The sequence below is a fragment of the Meriones unguiculatus genome, chromosome 4, assembly GCF_030254825.1.
Source record: "Meriones unguiculatus strain TT.TT164.6M chromosome 4, Bangor_MerUng_6.1, whole genome shotgun sequence".
Classification (NCBI taxonomy): domain Eukaryota; kingdom Metazoa; phylum Chordata; class Mammalia; order Rodentia; family Muridae; genus Meriones; species Meriones unguiculatus.
Window position 1 is genome coordinate 17,152,566 of NC_083352.1, and position 14,408 is coordinate 17,166,973.

At 48.4% G+C, this 14,408-nt stretch overlaps 1 protein-coding gene across 4 annotated transcripts in view; it reads right to left on the reverse strand.

The window, feature by feature from the left end:
• Plekha2 (pleckstrin homology domain containing A2) overlaps nucleotides 1–14,408 on the reverse strand; it is a 58,526-nt gene that overhangs the window by 4,246 nt on the left and 39,872 nt on the right. For all 4 annotated transcript variants that reach the window (XM_021657378.2, XM_021657379.2, XM_021657380.2 and 1 more), the window contains exons 6-11: nucleotides 13,929–14,069; nucleotides 13,246–13,392; nucleotides 12,299–12,367; nucleotides 11,887–11,957; nucleotides 8,437–8,500; nucleotides 110–187 (exon numbers count right to left, since the gene is read on the reverse strand). In XM_021657378.2, the coding sequence (XP_021513053.1) occupies nucleotides 110–187; nucleotides 8,437–8,500; nucleotides 11,887–11,957; nucleotides 12,299–12,367; nucleotides 13,246–13,392; nucleotides 13,929–14,069 (570 nt within the window). The remainder of the gene's footprint in view (nucleotides 1–109; nucleotides 188–8,436; nucleotides 8,501–11,886; nucleotides 11,958–12,298; nucleotides 12,368–13,245; nucleotides 13,393–13,928; nucleotides 14,070–14,408) is intronic.

Sequence of the window (14,408 nt, forward strand, 5' to 3'; positions counted from 1 at the left end):
GCTGCATCCGCGGCCGGGCTGCCTGCCTACATAACCAAATAAAACACGGCCATTCGAAGTTTAATTTATCTTTAAGCTGACACTGTGGCTCAGGGAGGAAGTGACATACTCTGGGGTGGCACTTGAGGGCCTGGACAGCTGCTCCGATCTCCTGGATCCAGCTGTGCATGTCTTCAGGGCTGTCCGCCTGCAAAACATCCACAACACTTACACACATTTTTTGGCATGTGACTTCGGCTTCCAAGTCTCGGGCTCCAGTTCATGAAATCACATCACGGCTCACAAGGATCTTGGAAACCATGTAGCCCAGTGGCTTGGGGACTTTTGAGGACATATTCACCCGGCAAGCTCTCTCCTGATGCCCAATAACTAAAACTGTTCAATGTTAAGCTGCCCCCAAAAGAGGGGGGCTACGGGGGAGGGGACAGCCTAGTTTCTCATCTTCTGACTAAACCCATCACCCTAGTTTTCACACCAAAAGAAAATGAGACCCACGTTTGAGGCTGGTCTAGACGCCACTCTCTTCATCAATCCCATAATCATTTGAACAGGAAACTCCTTTAAATTCCAATAAAACAAGCTGCCTCTGAAGACCCTCCAAGGTCTACAGGACCTTTCTCAAAGCCCAAGCTAAGTGGGTCTGTCCTAAAAATTCACCCCAGCCTTGGAGTAAGAACTAAGCTGAAGAACTCAATAGCACAACTGAGAGAAGCATTTCCCCTAGGGAAAAAAAAAAAAAAACCCTCATAACCCCAGAAGAGGGCAGCAGCCTCTCCGTGGAAAGAGGAGACAGAGGCGGGTTGGCTCCTGCAGGCAGAGCCTCTGGGCGCCTCCCAGCGGTTGGAAGGAAGAATGCAAATGAATACAGACAGTTACAGAGGGAAACAAGACGACGCTCCTCCTTGGTCCTACCATCTTCCCAGAGCTGTTCACCCAAACACAGAACTTGTGTGTGTGTGTGTGTGTGTGCATGTGTGTGTGTTTGTGTGTACGTGTGCTGTGCAGGCAAGAGCACCCAGTCCCTAAGCGCCCCCCCCAACCTCTTTCAATTCTACCACGATAAAACAGGACCGCTTTGGTTTTCATTGTTTTCCTTGTTTGCCCCCAAGCTTGCATTACTATCCCTTCCTTTCACCCCAAAACAAAGCCCCTCTGGTTATCGGTGTGCGGCACGGCACACACCAACAAAGGCATGAGGTCAAAAGGAATGACAGGGCTGGTGGAGCACACACCTGCTAACTTAGGCATGCTTGCTCTCCCTTGCTTCCTTTTGGCTACTTGGCAGTCTGGTAGCTTTCCAAGAAAAAAGACAAATATATCCCAGGTCCAAAGAAGGTAGCCAGAATTCAGTATCCAGACTTTTTTCTAAGATCAGGACGAGAGACAGCACGTGCCCCAGACAGGCCTAAAGGAGAACTAAATAAATTGTGAAGTTCTGCTATTGGCATTCCTAGGCAAGTGGTAGAACCGCTTCTGGAACAAGTGGCAAGCCAAAATTTAAAAAGGATCAAACGAGAACACATATTCGGTGGAGGAATGTGCCCGGTCCACTGGGCTCTCCACGTCTTAGCGCTGACTGCTATTTGTGCTATTCTATGGTGAGAGGAAAGCAAACAAATCTGAAATTCCACCCCTGTGGCCCATTAAAGGTGGCACATGCCTTTAATCTCCACACTCAGGAGGCAGAGACAGGTGGGTTCTAGACCAGCCTCATTCATATAGCGATCCCCAGGCTGGCCAGGGCTACACAGCAATACCAATACATTTCACCATCATGGACTTATTCAAATTACATACAACTCCACCCTAACCAATCACAGTCTGGGCTGGGACTTGGTGGCAGGGCACTTGCCTAGCACAGGCAAAGCTCTGGGTTCTAGAACCAGCAGTGAGCCAACATTTAAAAAGGATCAAACAGGATAACATATTTGATGGAGAAAAGATTATCTTAAATAAAAAAAAAAAAAGCAGATACTGCGATTGATATCATATGAAAGGAAAGCATATTTTGTAAAACGCCTTCCGTAGCTTTAGCTACTGTTTTACCTTTTTATTTCAAAGTTATTTTTATGAGGGCTGGAGAGAGAGCTCAGTGGCTAAGAGTGCTGCTGTGTGAGCAAGAGGACCCGAGTTTGAACCAGGGCACATATAAAACCTGAGCATCTGCACCTGTCTGTACCATCCCCCAACAGGACACAAACAGGTGGATTCTGGGGGCTCACTGGCTAGGCTGCATGCCTGGGTGGAATGTCAGTTTCAGGTTCTGTGAGAAGCTGTCTCAAATCACAAAGTAGAGGGCCTGGAGAGAGGGCTCCACAGCGAAGAGCACTGGCTGTTTTTTAGAGAGCCCAGATTTGATTCTCAGCACCCACATGGTGGCTCACAACTGTCTAGTCATTCTAGTCCCACTCGATCCACACCCTCTTCTAGTCTCTGCGGCTACCAGGCACACACGTGGCACACAGGCATACATGAAGGCAAGACACCCATACACACCAAGTAAAATGATTTTAGAGAAAGCTTTCGCCATCCAATAGACAAAGTCATTGGCGTCCTCCTCTGGCCTCTGCATGTACATCACAGGCATGTGCTCCACACATACATGGACACATACAACACACAGACATATACAGTCTTTTGTTTGTTTGTTTGTTTGTTTTTTAAGACAGGGTTTCTCTGTGTAGCCTCGGCTGTCCTAGACTCACTTTGTAGACCAGGCTGGCCTCACAGCGATCTGCCTGCCTCTGCCTCCCAGAGTCCTGGGATTAAAGGTGTGCGCCACCATGCCTAGCACGTACATTCATTTTAAAAATATTAGTCGAATAGAAAAGCAAGCATTGCGGTTGTTTCCATATAAGAAAGAAATACTATTTTTCAGCGCTGAGGTCCACCCAGCCCAGGTGTCCTATCAGGAAACCAAAAAGTGCCACCACTGAGCAGAGTGAAAGGAAAAGGCCACATGCCCCTTCTTGCTTCCTGCCCTGCTCTTGTGTGCGTTGGTTTCTGCCCTTGATGGCAGTTGATAAGAAGACAGGAACAAAGTTTTGAAATGAATTCATTCAGCCTGTGGTTTTACTGCAGTCCAGGGAGCATCTTTCTGAGCCTGAGTGATGAGTCCAGCCCTACACACACGCCGTGAGTTATGGCAGACATCAACAAAAGACATCTACTATCGCCCTCTGCTAATTGCGGTTTCCCCTACATCTCCAGCAGGTCCTTCTTCTTCCTTCAATTCCCAACTTCTTCCTTTCCCAATGAGCCAATCCCATCTTTAGAGACAGCCCCACGGTGGATAACTGTGTAAATTATGCATTACATAGTTCTAGGTTAGGGGTTTCCAACCTTAACGCTGCCGCCCTTTTTAATACTGTTCTTTCTGTTGTGACACACCCCAACCGTAACATTATTTTCATTGCTACTTCGTAACTGTAATTTTGTTACAGTTATGAACTGTAATGTAAATATCTTATATTTTCAATGGTCCTCAGTGACCCCTGTGTAAGAGTCATTTGAAAACCGAAGGGGTCACGACCCACAGGTTGAGAACCACTGTTCTAGGTTGTAGCCTTCACCTCAGAGTCCAAGTTATGCAGCAACTATCCAAGAGTTCCAGCTCAGCGCCTCCTTGTCACACTTGCCAGCGCTGCTGTTCTGGCACAGCAGCCTCGTTCTGACAAGTGAGCTGAAGAGCATTTCACCATAGTTCTCACTTCTAGCCACAAACCCTCCCGTTGATAAACTGCCGTACCCCGGGCCCAGTGTGACAAAGACCCCTACTATATATTCCAAGGATTGAAGTTCGAATTATGTCTGGGGAATGCCAGAGATTGAAACCAGAACTTTCCACATTCCAGGCAAGTGCTAAACCACTGAGCTGCAGCCCAGCTCCGAAATCTCACCTTGAACCCTTGCTCGGAACTTAGAAATGTCTGCCTGCCGATCCTGCTTCAGTACCATTTCCACCCAGCGGATGCCTGATTACTGCCTGGATCTGGTCACCAAAATCCATCCTCCAACATACCCAGTCGCCATAAGTTGGTCAAAGGCGATTTTCTTTCTGGTGGTGGCTCTATCCTTTACAGTAAATACATCCTTTACACAGCAGTTCTTAACCTGTGGGTTACCACCACTCTGGGGGGTCACACATCAGATATTTACACTATGATTCATAAGTGTAGTGAAATTACAGTTATGAAGTAGCAAAAAAAGATTTTTACAGCTGGGGAAACCTCAACATGAGGAACTATGATAAAGGGTCGCAGCCTTGGGAAGTTTGAGAACCGCTGCTTACAGCTTAGGGCCTAGGCCTGGCCATTCTGAACACAAGTAAGTCTTGCTTGAGTACCAAGTACCTCTCAATTGGCTCCGTAACTCCCTGGGTTCATGATCCTGAATGAATCGTTTACCTTTAAGTTTCTATCTCCTTGTGGTCAGATGGGAGACGAGGCACTGATCATGGAGAACTAAGTGATGCGCTGCCAGCTAGCTACTGGTCCCCAGTGTCCCTGAGATATAAGAGCAACGGCAGCTGCTTTTCATGAACTGCAAAGACAGTGCTACAGCGTGAGAGGCCACAGAGTGCAGACGGAACCTAAGCCAAAGCATCTACCGTCCAAGTCATCAGACACAGTCCGGATACGGTCCTTCTCTGCAAACAGAGCCCTTTTCCCTGCGTCACTCTGTTGGCTAGCCTCGCTCTCCTAGATCCTGAGGCTGGATGGAAGATTCATGCAGACCTACTATGCACGACTGAGGGAGGTCAGAAAGCAGGTCACTTGAGTACATTGGGTCAAACCTCTGGCCCTGCAGAACACTTTCCCCACCTTTTCCATAAAACATGGTTATTTTTCTTTAAAATAAACAACTGACATAAAAACTATGAGTCCAATTTATTTAAAGGCAGGTATTTTGCAGATTTTATATAAAAAATGAGTCAGTGATGCCAAGGAAATATCATTTCTTTTTGCCAACAGCCAATATTGAGCTCTTAAAGCAAAACAGAATTTTGGAAAACTCACCTCTGTTGCATGATCTCAACATCCTTCCATACTCAAAGACTTCACTAATGACATTAATAAATGTGACTTTTAAAATATTACATAATAACACATGTCAACATTCCAAGGATCTGCACAGCCTGGGGAGAGTAGTATTTTCCAAATGATGAGTACAAACTATGGGTAAAAAATATCTTCTCTAATGGTGGCCAGTGGATCTTAGTTATGCATATGCAAATGTATGCATAAGGCTACAGATTCCACATTGCACCTAAATATTAAGAAATCACTGTTTTTTCAAGGTCTGGTGAGAAACAAAAAAATAAATGCCTGAAATTATCTAAAAGGACATACTGAAATAGTCCTTTGTCCAAATACTTATTTGCATAAGGCCAGATTTTCAAGTTCCTCAAAGTAATACATGGACACAGACAGCACTGTGAAGCAAGGATTTCTGCTGTTTTCTATGCACTAGCCATTAAGGCGATCCACAGAAACAGGAAAAAACGTTACTCTTGCTATTTTTAGAAGAAGAGTTATTTTCATGAGATATTTTGTCAATTTGTCATGAGTGTATAGTTGTAACTTCTAAGTGAGTCAACAACACTGGTTTTTCATCCACCCTTCTCTGAAACACCATTCTCTTTAAGCCACGTGTTACAGGTGGATTTGATCTTCACCCATTTATGTATCCAGGGTGATGCTAGTGTCCTTCACGCTTAGAAATTTGGGGAGCAGAAGGGAAAGAGTAGAGAAATGGTCAGGGCTCTGGGAAATGCTGGTCCCTGTGAGATGACGCACCGCCTTCTGAACAGTTTTGGTTGAGCCTCCTGTCTCCCAGATCATTTCCTGCTGTGCACCATTCACTTGACAAGCATTTACTTAGTCATTAACCTGACAAACATCATCGAGGTTACAGTCATCACAAGGTGTACTGTTGGATTTTCCACAGACACAGTAAACTCAGTACCTATCCCTATGTCATGGTCTGCCTGAGAAAAGTCTCCCATAGGCTCATGTGTTTGAACAGTTGGTCCCCAGTTTATCTGGTCCACCACTGGTGGCACTGCTTGGGGAGGTTATAGAACCTTTAGGAGGCGGAGCCTTGCTGGAGGAAACTTATCACTAGGGACAGGTCTTTCTCCCTCTCTTTCCGCTTCCTGCTTCTGCTGCCATGGCATTTCTTTTCTACCCCGATGGATTCAACCATACGCCAAATTAAGCCTTTTCTTCCTTGTTGCTTTTGGTCACAGTGTTTTATCACAGTAACAGAAAAGGAAGCGGTACACCCTAGTGCTGAGCCCATGTCTCCTCACAGCTGCTTGGCCCCTGCACTCTCAGGGAAGTGAGCAGGTGTCAGCCAGTGCAAAACCCCCGGGATTTATCTTTGTCTGACCCCCTCTCCTTCTCACAGCCACTTTTGTATCTCTTAAATTCGTCACTTTCCCTCATCTATCTAAGTTCACCCCCTAGATCCCTACCCTGGCCTTTGGATTGGCCTTTAGAGTCCTTCACCGTCCTTTTCATATCTGTCCTTCAAGATACCTGGGATCAAGCAATCTTCGGGGCCATGTGAAGGGCCAGGCTTGAGCTTTGCATCTCCATTTTACACATGTGGAAAAGGAGACTCTGAATAGTAAATGAGCTGGCCAAGTCCAGGAGCTGTTTCCTACTGTTCTCATCTTATCTGTGACTCCAAGGACCAAATACACGCTGACTAAGAAAGCAGACAGCGCAGTGCGGTTCTCCGCCCATAGCTATCCTCACAGCTCTGCATTCCCTCTCCTCACGCTTTTATCGTGGAGCTCTTCCCTTGCCTGGCCCTCTCTTCCCATGAGTCCTCTGGTCACCATCTTCCTTCAGAACACCCTTCCTGCCTCTTTCTCCCAAGGAAATCACAATAGATAGTTTCCATTCTACTGTTGGCTCCAGTAGTCAGAGTTGCTTTGGTATTGTTTTTTGGTTTTGTTTTTTTTTTTTTTTTCCTTTTCCTTCCAAGACAGGGGGTTTTCCTTGTAGCCTCGGCTGTCCTGGACTGGCTTTGTAGACCAGGCTGGCCTCGAACTCACAGAGATCCGCCTGCCTCTGCCTCCCTGAGTGCTGGGATTACAGCGCCACCTCACCTGGTTTGGTTTGGTTTTTAAATTCCCTCATCAAGTAGCTGGTGGTGGGTGCATCTGGATTCTTCCCCTTCTGCCACTCATGAAGGGATCCCCTGATCTTCTTGATGTTATTTCAACTGGTGTGTGCTGACGGCTAGTCTTGGTGATGTTCTAGGCCAATTCTCCACCACTATAAAGCTTAACCATACCATCTGGTGGACCTCACAGTGTCCCCTCTGCCAAGTGGTGATTTCAGCCTCAAGATCAGTTCTGTCTAACTCCATGACCCTACCCTTAGACCATGCCTAGAACCCTGACCATACTCTATAAATACCAACTGCAGGAACTAGCTAGACACTTGTGTTAAACCAGGGTAGACCTGGCATCTAAATGGCAGAAGCACCAGAGAAAGCTAGATTTAAGAGCACGATGGTCCTCTCCATGATCCAGTCTGCTCTGCAGCCTTCCTTCTGCTATCTCTTCCTGGACAATGTGCCTGTCCCAGTGGGTATGGCCTGCAGGTGCCCAAGTCCACCCACAGGGCAGGGCTGCTGTTGTGAAGCAAAAAACAATGTAGACACAGGACCTATTGCTCAAACTATGGGAGAGAAGCCTCATCCTTTTGTGGGAGGGATTCTGTCGGGGAAAGAGAAGAAAGGAAGTGGGGTGCCTCCCAAACTCCGCTTGGGAAAGCTGCGCACTTTAAGGCTCAGAATTCCCCATTGGCCTCGCGCTGCAGATCAGCATCCTCACTCTGTGGGCTGCTGTGGGCAGCCCAGGCTGAGGACCTGGATGTCTTCTCCCCTGCTTGGAAATCTGCCTAGCTAGCTGCTGTTACTTCACAGGGACTGGGAGAGCTCCAGCTCTGGGGGCGGGGGAAGCTCCTGGTAAGTGAACTGTCAGAGCCCCAAACAATGGCTTTCTCTGTGCAGCTGCCTAGGCACCTGTGCCCGCACAGGCCCCTCTGTGCTTCTGCCTTTCGGCACACAGTAATGGCCATACACAGGCGGGACTTATAAATACCCTCCAGAGCAGAAGTGAAACCACCCTCCAGTTCTCCTTTTTTCTGCTTAGCTGGAGCCCTGCAGCCGACTGCAGCTGCCACAGAGGCACCCCCCGCCCCAGCACAGTTGACTGGCCCGCTTGCAGTATTCTAGAGCAGGGAAACTTCTGGCTAGCATCCCCCTCAGGATGAAATGGGACACTGACTAAGGAACTAAACTGACCACTGAGTGAGGGACAAAAGAGAAGAGAAAACAAGGGCTGCAGGGGTGAGGGTGGGAGGCATTCGCCCACATTCACAGAGACGGAAAGCTGGTCTTGGGGCGAGCTTTTACCTGTACGTAGAACGTCCTGGAGGTGGTTATGATTTCAAACAGGTTGTCCCTCATTAAGAGATCACTAGGCATGAAAAAAAGAGACAGCATTATACTAGGCATTGTGAGCGTTGTTTTGGTTGGTTTGGTTGTTGTTTGTTGGCACATTATATCCTACAGTTTTCCCAACCACACACTAATGCAACTTGAAACTTCTCTCTGTGGATAAGGAAGTCCAAGGTCAGAGACTTTAAAAGTTTTATCTGTCCAAGGTACTGGAGGTCAGAACCCTTCGAGTCCAAATATGCCTCTTCCAAAAGAGCTAACACCATTTCTAAACCCTTCCTTCTCCCAGGCAGCAGCTCCACCCACGACTCTGAGTTCCAGCTCTTGGCCTCACTGTGCTGGCCCAGGGGACAAGGAGCTAAGAGGAGAAACAGAAATTGAGAGTAGCCGACTTTAAGATTTGCTTCCCAGAAAACTGTTTAACATCCTCAGCCATCAGAGAAATGCAAATTCGAATTATTTTGAGATTTCATCTCACCCCAGGCAGAATGGCCCACAGCAAAAAGATAACAAATGCTGGCAAAGATATGGGGAAAGAGGAACTCTTACTCGCTAATAGAGGGGTGTTAACTGGTGCAGCCATTATGGAAATCAGTCCAAAGGTTCCTTAAGAAACTAAAAATAAAACTATCATGTGACTCAACTATACTACTCATGACAGATGCCTCAAAGACTCCATGTCCTACCATGGAGATACCTGCACATTGCTGGCAATAACCGCACTGCTCACAACAGCAAGGAAATGGCAGCCACCTAGATGTCCATCAGCAGATGAATGATATACAAGCACAACAGAATTTGTTTAGCGTAAAAAAAAATAAAGAGGATGGATAGATAACTCAGCATTTAAGAGTTCTTCCTACTCTCCCAGAGGACCTGAGGTCACTTCCGGTGCCCATATCAGGAGGTTCACAACCACCTGTAACTCCAGTTCCAGGGGCTCTGACACCCTCTCCTGGCTTCACAGGTACCTGCACGAATGTGGCACACATTCACACAGATAAGTCTACATACACATAAATAAGAAAAAATGCCAGGCAGTGGCGGCTCACGCCTTTAATCCCAGCACTCTGGAGGTTCGGAGGGAGAAAAGAGAAGGGAGAAATGCTGTAATCAAATTATAGTCTCGAAAAGAAAAGAACCTCAACCTGGGTGTGGCTCTGGAAGAGAAGTCCTGACTCTGGCCAGGCAGAAGGCAAGAAGCAAGCACAAACTGGAATTGGCTGACGTTGTTTTCTGTGTTCAAGGCCTGCTGTGTGGATCCGGTCGCTATGGGGACTGTATGGGGAGTAAAGACCCAATTGCTACCAGGAAGAGCATCTGAGGAGGCTAGACCAGATGCAGGTAGGTTGGCATGCTGTGCCAACAGAGAGCCTGTGCCAAGGAAGGGCTGGTCCCAGGCAGAAATGTCATCTAGAATGAAAGCACAGCAGAGACAAGGCCGGTGACATGCCTTCCAGGTAGAGGAAGAACACACTTAAGACTAGATAGACCTGACCCAAACACTGACGAGACAAAGAATCTTTGGGTCATGTACTGTGAATGTCAGCCCTTGTGTGTGAAACAAAAACAAAAAGATGCTTACTGAGCTGGCCCCTAAAGCCAAAGGCAGCTCGAACAACATGGTTCACTTGAAGTACATCCGACCAACTATTACGCCTACTTTCTGAGCTTCTAAGTAGAGACGGCCCTGTTCCGGCTGTGCTGACTAGTTTTATGTCAACCTGACATAAGCTAAAGTCATCTGAGAGGAAGGAACCTCAATGGAGAAAACACCTCCATAAGATTGAGCTATAGACAAGCCTGTAAAGCATTTTCTTCGTTAGTGATTGATGGGGGAGGGCCCAGCCCACTGTGAGTGGTGCCATCCCTGGGCTGGTGGTCCTAGGTTCTGTAAGAAAACAGGCTGAGCAAGCCATGAGGAACAATCCAGTAAGCAGCACCCCTCCGTGGCCTCCGCATCAGCTCCTGCCTCCAGGTTCCTGGCCTGTCTGACTTCCTGCCCTGACTTCCTTCAATGATGAACAGTGACATGGAAGTGAAGAACAAATGACCCTTTCCTCCCCACCTTGCTTTTTGGTCCTGGTGTTTTTAAACAGCAGTAGAAACCCTAACTACCACAGGGCGAAATGTTTTTAACCTTCTAGATTGCTCATGCAAATGCAGCCAGCCCCACGGTCCACTGACGAGGTGAAATCAGGCAAGCAGGGGAATCCTACCCCTCTCACATCCACTGCCCAGGCTGCATGTGGCTTTCAGTTCCATCCAATTCAACAGCAACCATTGCTTACAGCTGTCCTGAATTCCCCCAAAGGTTCCAGAGAGGCTACACCATCTAACAGAGCTGAGGCCACAAAGCCACAGCCTTCCCTGTGGACTTCACCTCCCTGACTCAAGTTCAGTGTGACTCAGGCAGAGTTAGAGGTACGGGGAGTTTTCAAGACTCCCAGGCTGGACCCTCCCCTACCTCTCCAAGCTGCCCTGGCATGTCCAAGGAGTTGCATAGCTACACAGGCCCTCCAGGCCTCCAGGGTTAGGAGCAATCTGTACCCTACAACTGTCACTTGAAACACTCAGTACAGCATTTCTGGCCCTGCTTCCCTGGGTCATGTGTTTCTGTAGGGCTGTGCCGTGCTATCACAAGAGAGCAGGATGCCTACTGTTGAGAGATCCCCTTATGACCTACAGGAAGGAGAGATACAAACACGCGGTCTGGACAGACTACAGACTCATGGCCAAAAAGATACACTTGGAGTCTATTAAGGGTCACTTCCACCAGTGTCTATACTGGGGGGATGGGACATTCTCTTGTCAAGTCCTGAATCATCCCACGCACCATGCTCTCAGAAGCTATCTTTCCCAGCGGAAAGAGGAACAACTTAAAAATACTTGTTCTGCCTGCCAGGCGGCAGTAGAAAGGGGTGCTGTGAATCACCGCCTGTGTCAATGGGACATCAAGGACATAGGCGGAAAGGCCTGAGAAGTTCTACAACAGTAAGCGTGAAGCCAATGGAAATCCTCGGCCTCCATCTGAGCCACACTGAACCTGGGACCAAGGACCTGACACCTGACCCTGCCACGAGAGACACCTAATGCTGCCACCCTCTAATACAGCTCCTTATGTTGTGGTGACCGCCCCAACCATGAAACTACTGTCGCTGCTACTTCATCTCAATTGTTAATTTTGCTACTGTTATGACCCATAGAGTCAACATCTGTGTTTTCTGCTGGTCTTAGGTGACCCCTGTGAAAGGGTCATTCGATCCCAAGGGATCATGACCCACATGCTGAGAGCCACTGCTCTGTAGGCAAGACTCCTCAACCAAGCCTGAAAGGGGTAACAAGGGAAGATTTAAGGGGGACAACCATAGGCTCTGCTCAAAATGAATAAGAAGAGGCAATTACCCAGACTTGACCAGACATTCGTGAGTCTTGAGAACATCCTTGAGTGGTATAGTGCGCAGGGGCTCTCTATCCTGGGGGAAGAAGGGAAGATGGGCAAGTGAGGCTGTGAGATGGCCCAGTAACCCATACCAGTTCACCAGCTCTCTCGGAGTCTTGGATAAAGCCAACCTGGTTTCAAAATCATTGTCAAGGGGGAGAAACCTATGCAGCAGCTGCTCTGTGGCTTCACTCCCACAGAAGCTCCCTGCACAGAGGCCGGCAGCAGTCCAGGTCCTTTTAATAGCATCATAAACAGACACAGGTTGGCCAGAGATAAGACAAAGAGGTCTTAGAAGTCTGCGTGGGCCTGGTTTCCACCCATGCACATTCTGTTTCTGAGACCTCTTAGGAGGGACCCGGACCTACTACCTACCTGCTCGCACTTGAAGTAGCAGATGGTGAAGTCATCGAGGGCAAAGAAGCGCCGTTTCCAACTCTTCCGCTGAAATGCAAAATAAGGAGCCGAACATTAAGGATAGGTCTCCAGTGCCAGGACTGGCATGGTCACAATAAATGCCCAGGGACCCGGCACCAAGGAAGCCAGGCTCCTGTCTTCACCAGGGACAAATAACAGGAAGTGTGAGGTCAGTGAAAGGCCCAGGTCTTCATCTGAGCCCTGTCTTCCCTGAGACCAAGCATCTAACTCTCCGACCTGGGAAGCAGCTGACTGTCACTCTCTGCTGCCACCACATGCTACTACCGTGCCAGCCAGTTTTACGCCAACTTGAAAGAAGCTAAAGCCATCTGAGAGGAGGGAGCCTGAACTGAGAAAATGCCAATCGTAAGATGGCGCTGTAGACAAACCCATAGGGCATTTTCTCAATTAGTGATCAATGGAGAAGGCCCAGCCCATTGTAGGTGGTGCCATCCCTGGGCTGGTGGTCCTGGGTTCCATAAGAAAGCAGGCTGAGCAAACTATAAGGAGCAAGCCATGAGGAGCAAGCCAGTAAGCAGCACTCCACCACAGCCTCTGCATTAGCTCCTGCCTCCAGCTTCCTGCCCTGGGTGAGTTCCTGGCTTCCTTCAATGATGGAGTAAGATATGGAAGTGTAAGCTGAATAAACCCTTCACCCTAAGACAACTACATGGGTTCATCTTCTAGGAGCAAGAGTGGAGAAATGGAAGGAGGGAAATCTTGCCATCACTTTGAATGTAGTGAGGCTTCTCCACACCAGGGGTAAGGGGTGCTAACAGCTAGTTCCCAGTGGTGGTTAGCATAAAGGGGTACAGCTCTTCCTCCTATTCTCCTCTGCTACAACCACGCCCTCTGGCTCCAAGGAGTCATTAGAACCCCCGTGTAGCCCCTGTGCTGTCACTCACCACATTCCCTTGCTTCACACAGTAGCCACTCTTAATGAGGGGAGGCCCGGCGGAAGGACGGTAGCCTGACGTGGGGATGTAGCTCTGAGACCTCCGCAGGAAGGCGTGGGACCCCAGATCACTCCCTTCCTGCCCATCCCCACCATTCTACAAGGAAACAGCGGCAGTGTTAATACCCGAGACACACCCCTGCGCAGCCCCGGCTCCTCCCAGCCTTCCCACCACACCTCCAGCCTTTTTTGGTATAATATCTGTCAAAGAGATAAGAACTGACTTTGCTCCCGGCTGGGTACTGCTCTACCAAGTGTTTTCACAAAGCAAGACACTGGCTAGAGACCCCGAAGAGGAGACAGACAACACAGAACAGAAGAAGGCAGAAGCGCCCGAGTGGAAAGGCTTACTGCAGACTTGTGCCAGTCTTGTTGCCTGCCTCAGACCCGCGTCCTTTACGCTTTCCAAGTGTTTGTCCGCTTGGGTCCCAAGCAGAAGCACACAGGCCACACATCCGCAAGATGCCACGATGCCATGGCTTCAACTTCTTGATGGGCCGTGACTACATCCACCCTGCACCGGATTTTCCTGGCCACCCTCTTCACCACCACCCACCATCCTGTTGCTATGTGCTGGTCCTTGGGCACAGTGGGCATGTCCTTACTGCCCCCAGCTGCCCCAAGCAATAGCACCTGGCTGATGGGAGTTTGCACCACCACTCCCCCGATGATCTCGGTCTTGTAGGCCACCTGCGGCTTCTTCTCTAGGGTGGGAGGAGCTGTCAGGTTTTTGAGAACTTCAGTGGTCAAGGGTAGGGTGCCAGCCTTGGGAACCTAGGAAGAAAAGGGATGTGGTCAGCAAGAAATAGAAAGCTTAGGAAGAGAGTGGGACCACAGACAGGATGGGGAGAGGGAGCTAATTTACTAAACTATGGTGAGTACACTCTCCTCTCCTCTTCTCCCCAGCACTTTCACAGAAAGCTATACCCAAATATGAGGAACTCAGCCAATAACCTCTGACACACAGACACACACATAGACACATGCGCATACACACACACCTTCATGCATAGACACATACACATATACACATCCATACATCCATAGTTATACATATATACACACATATACAAATATATATACATACACACATATAGATATACACACACACAA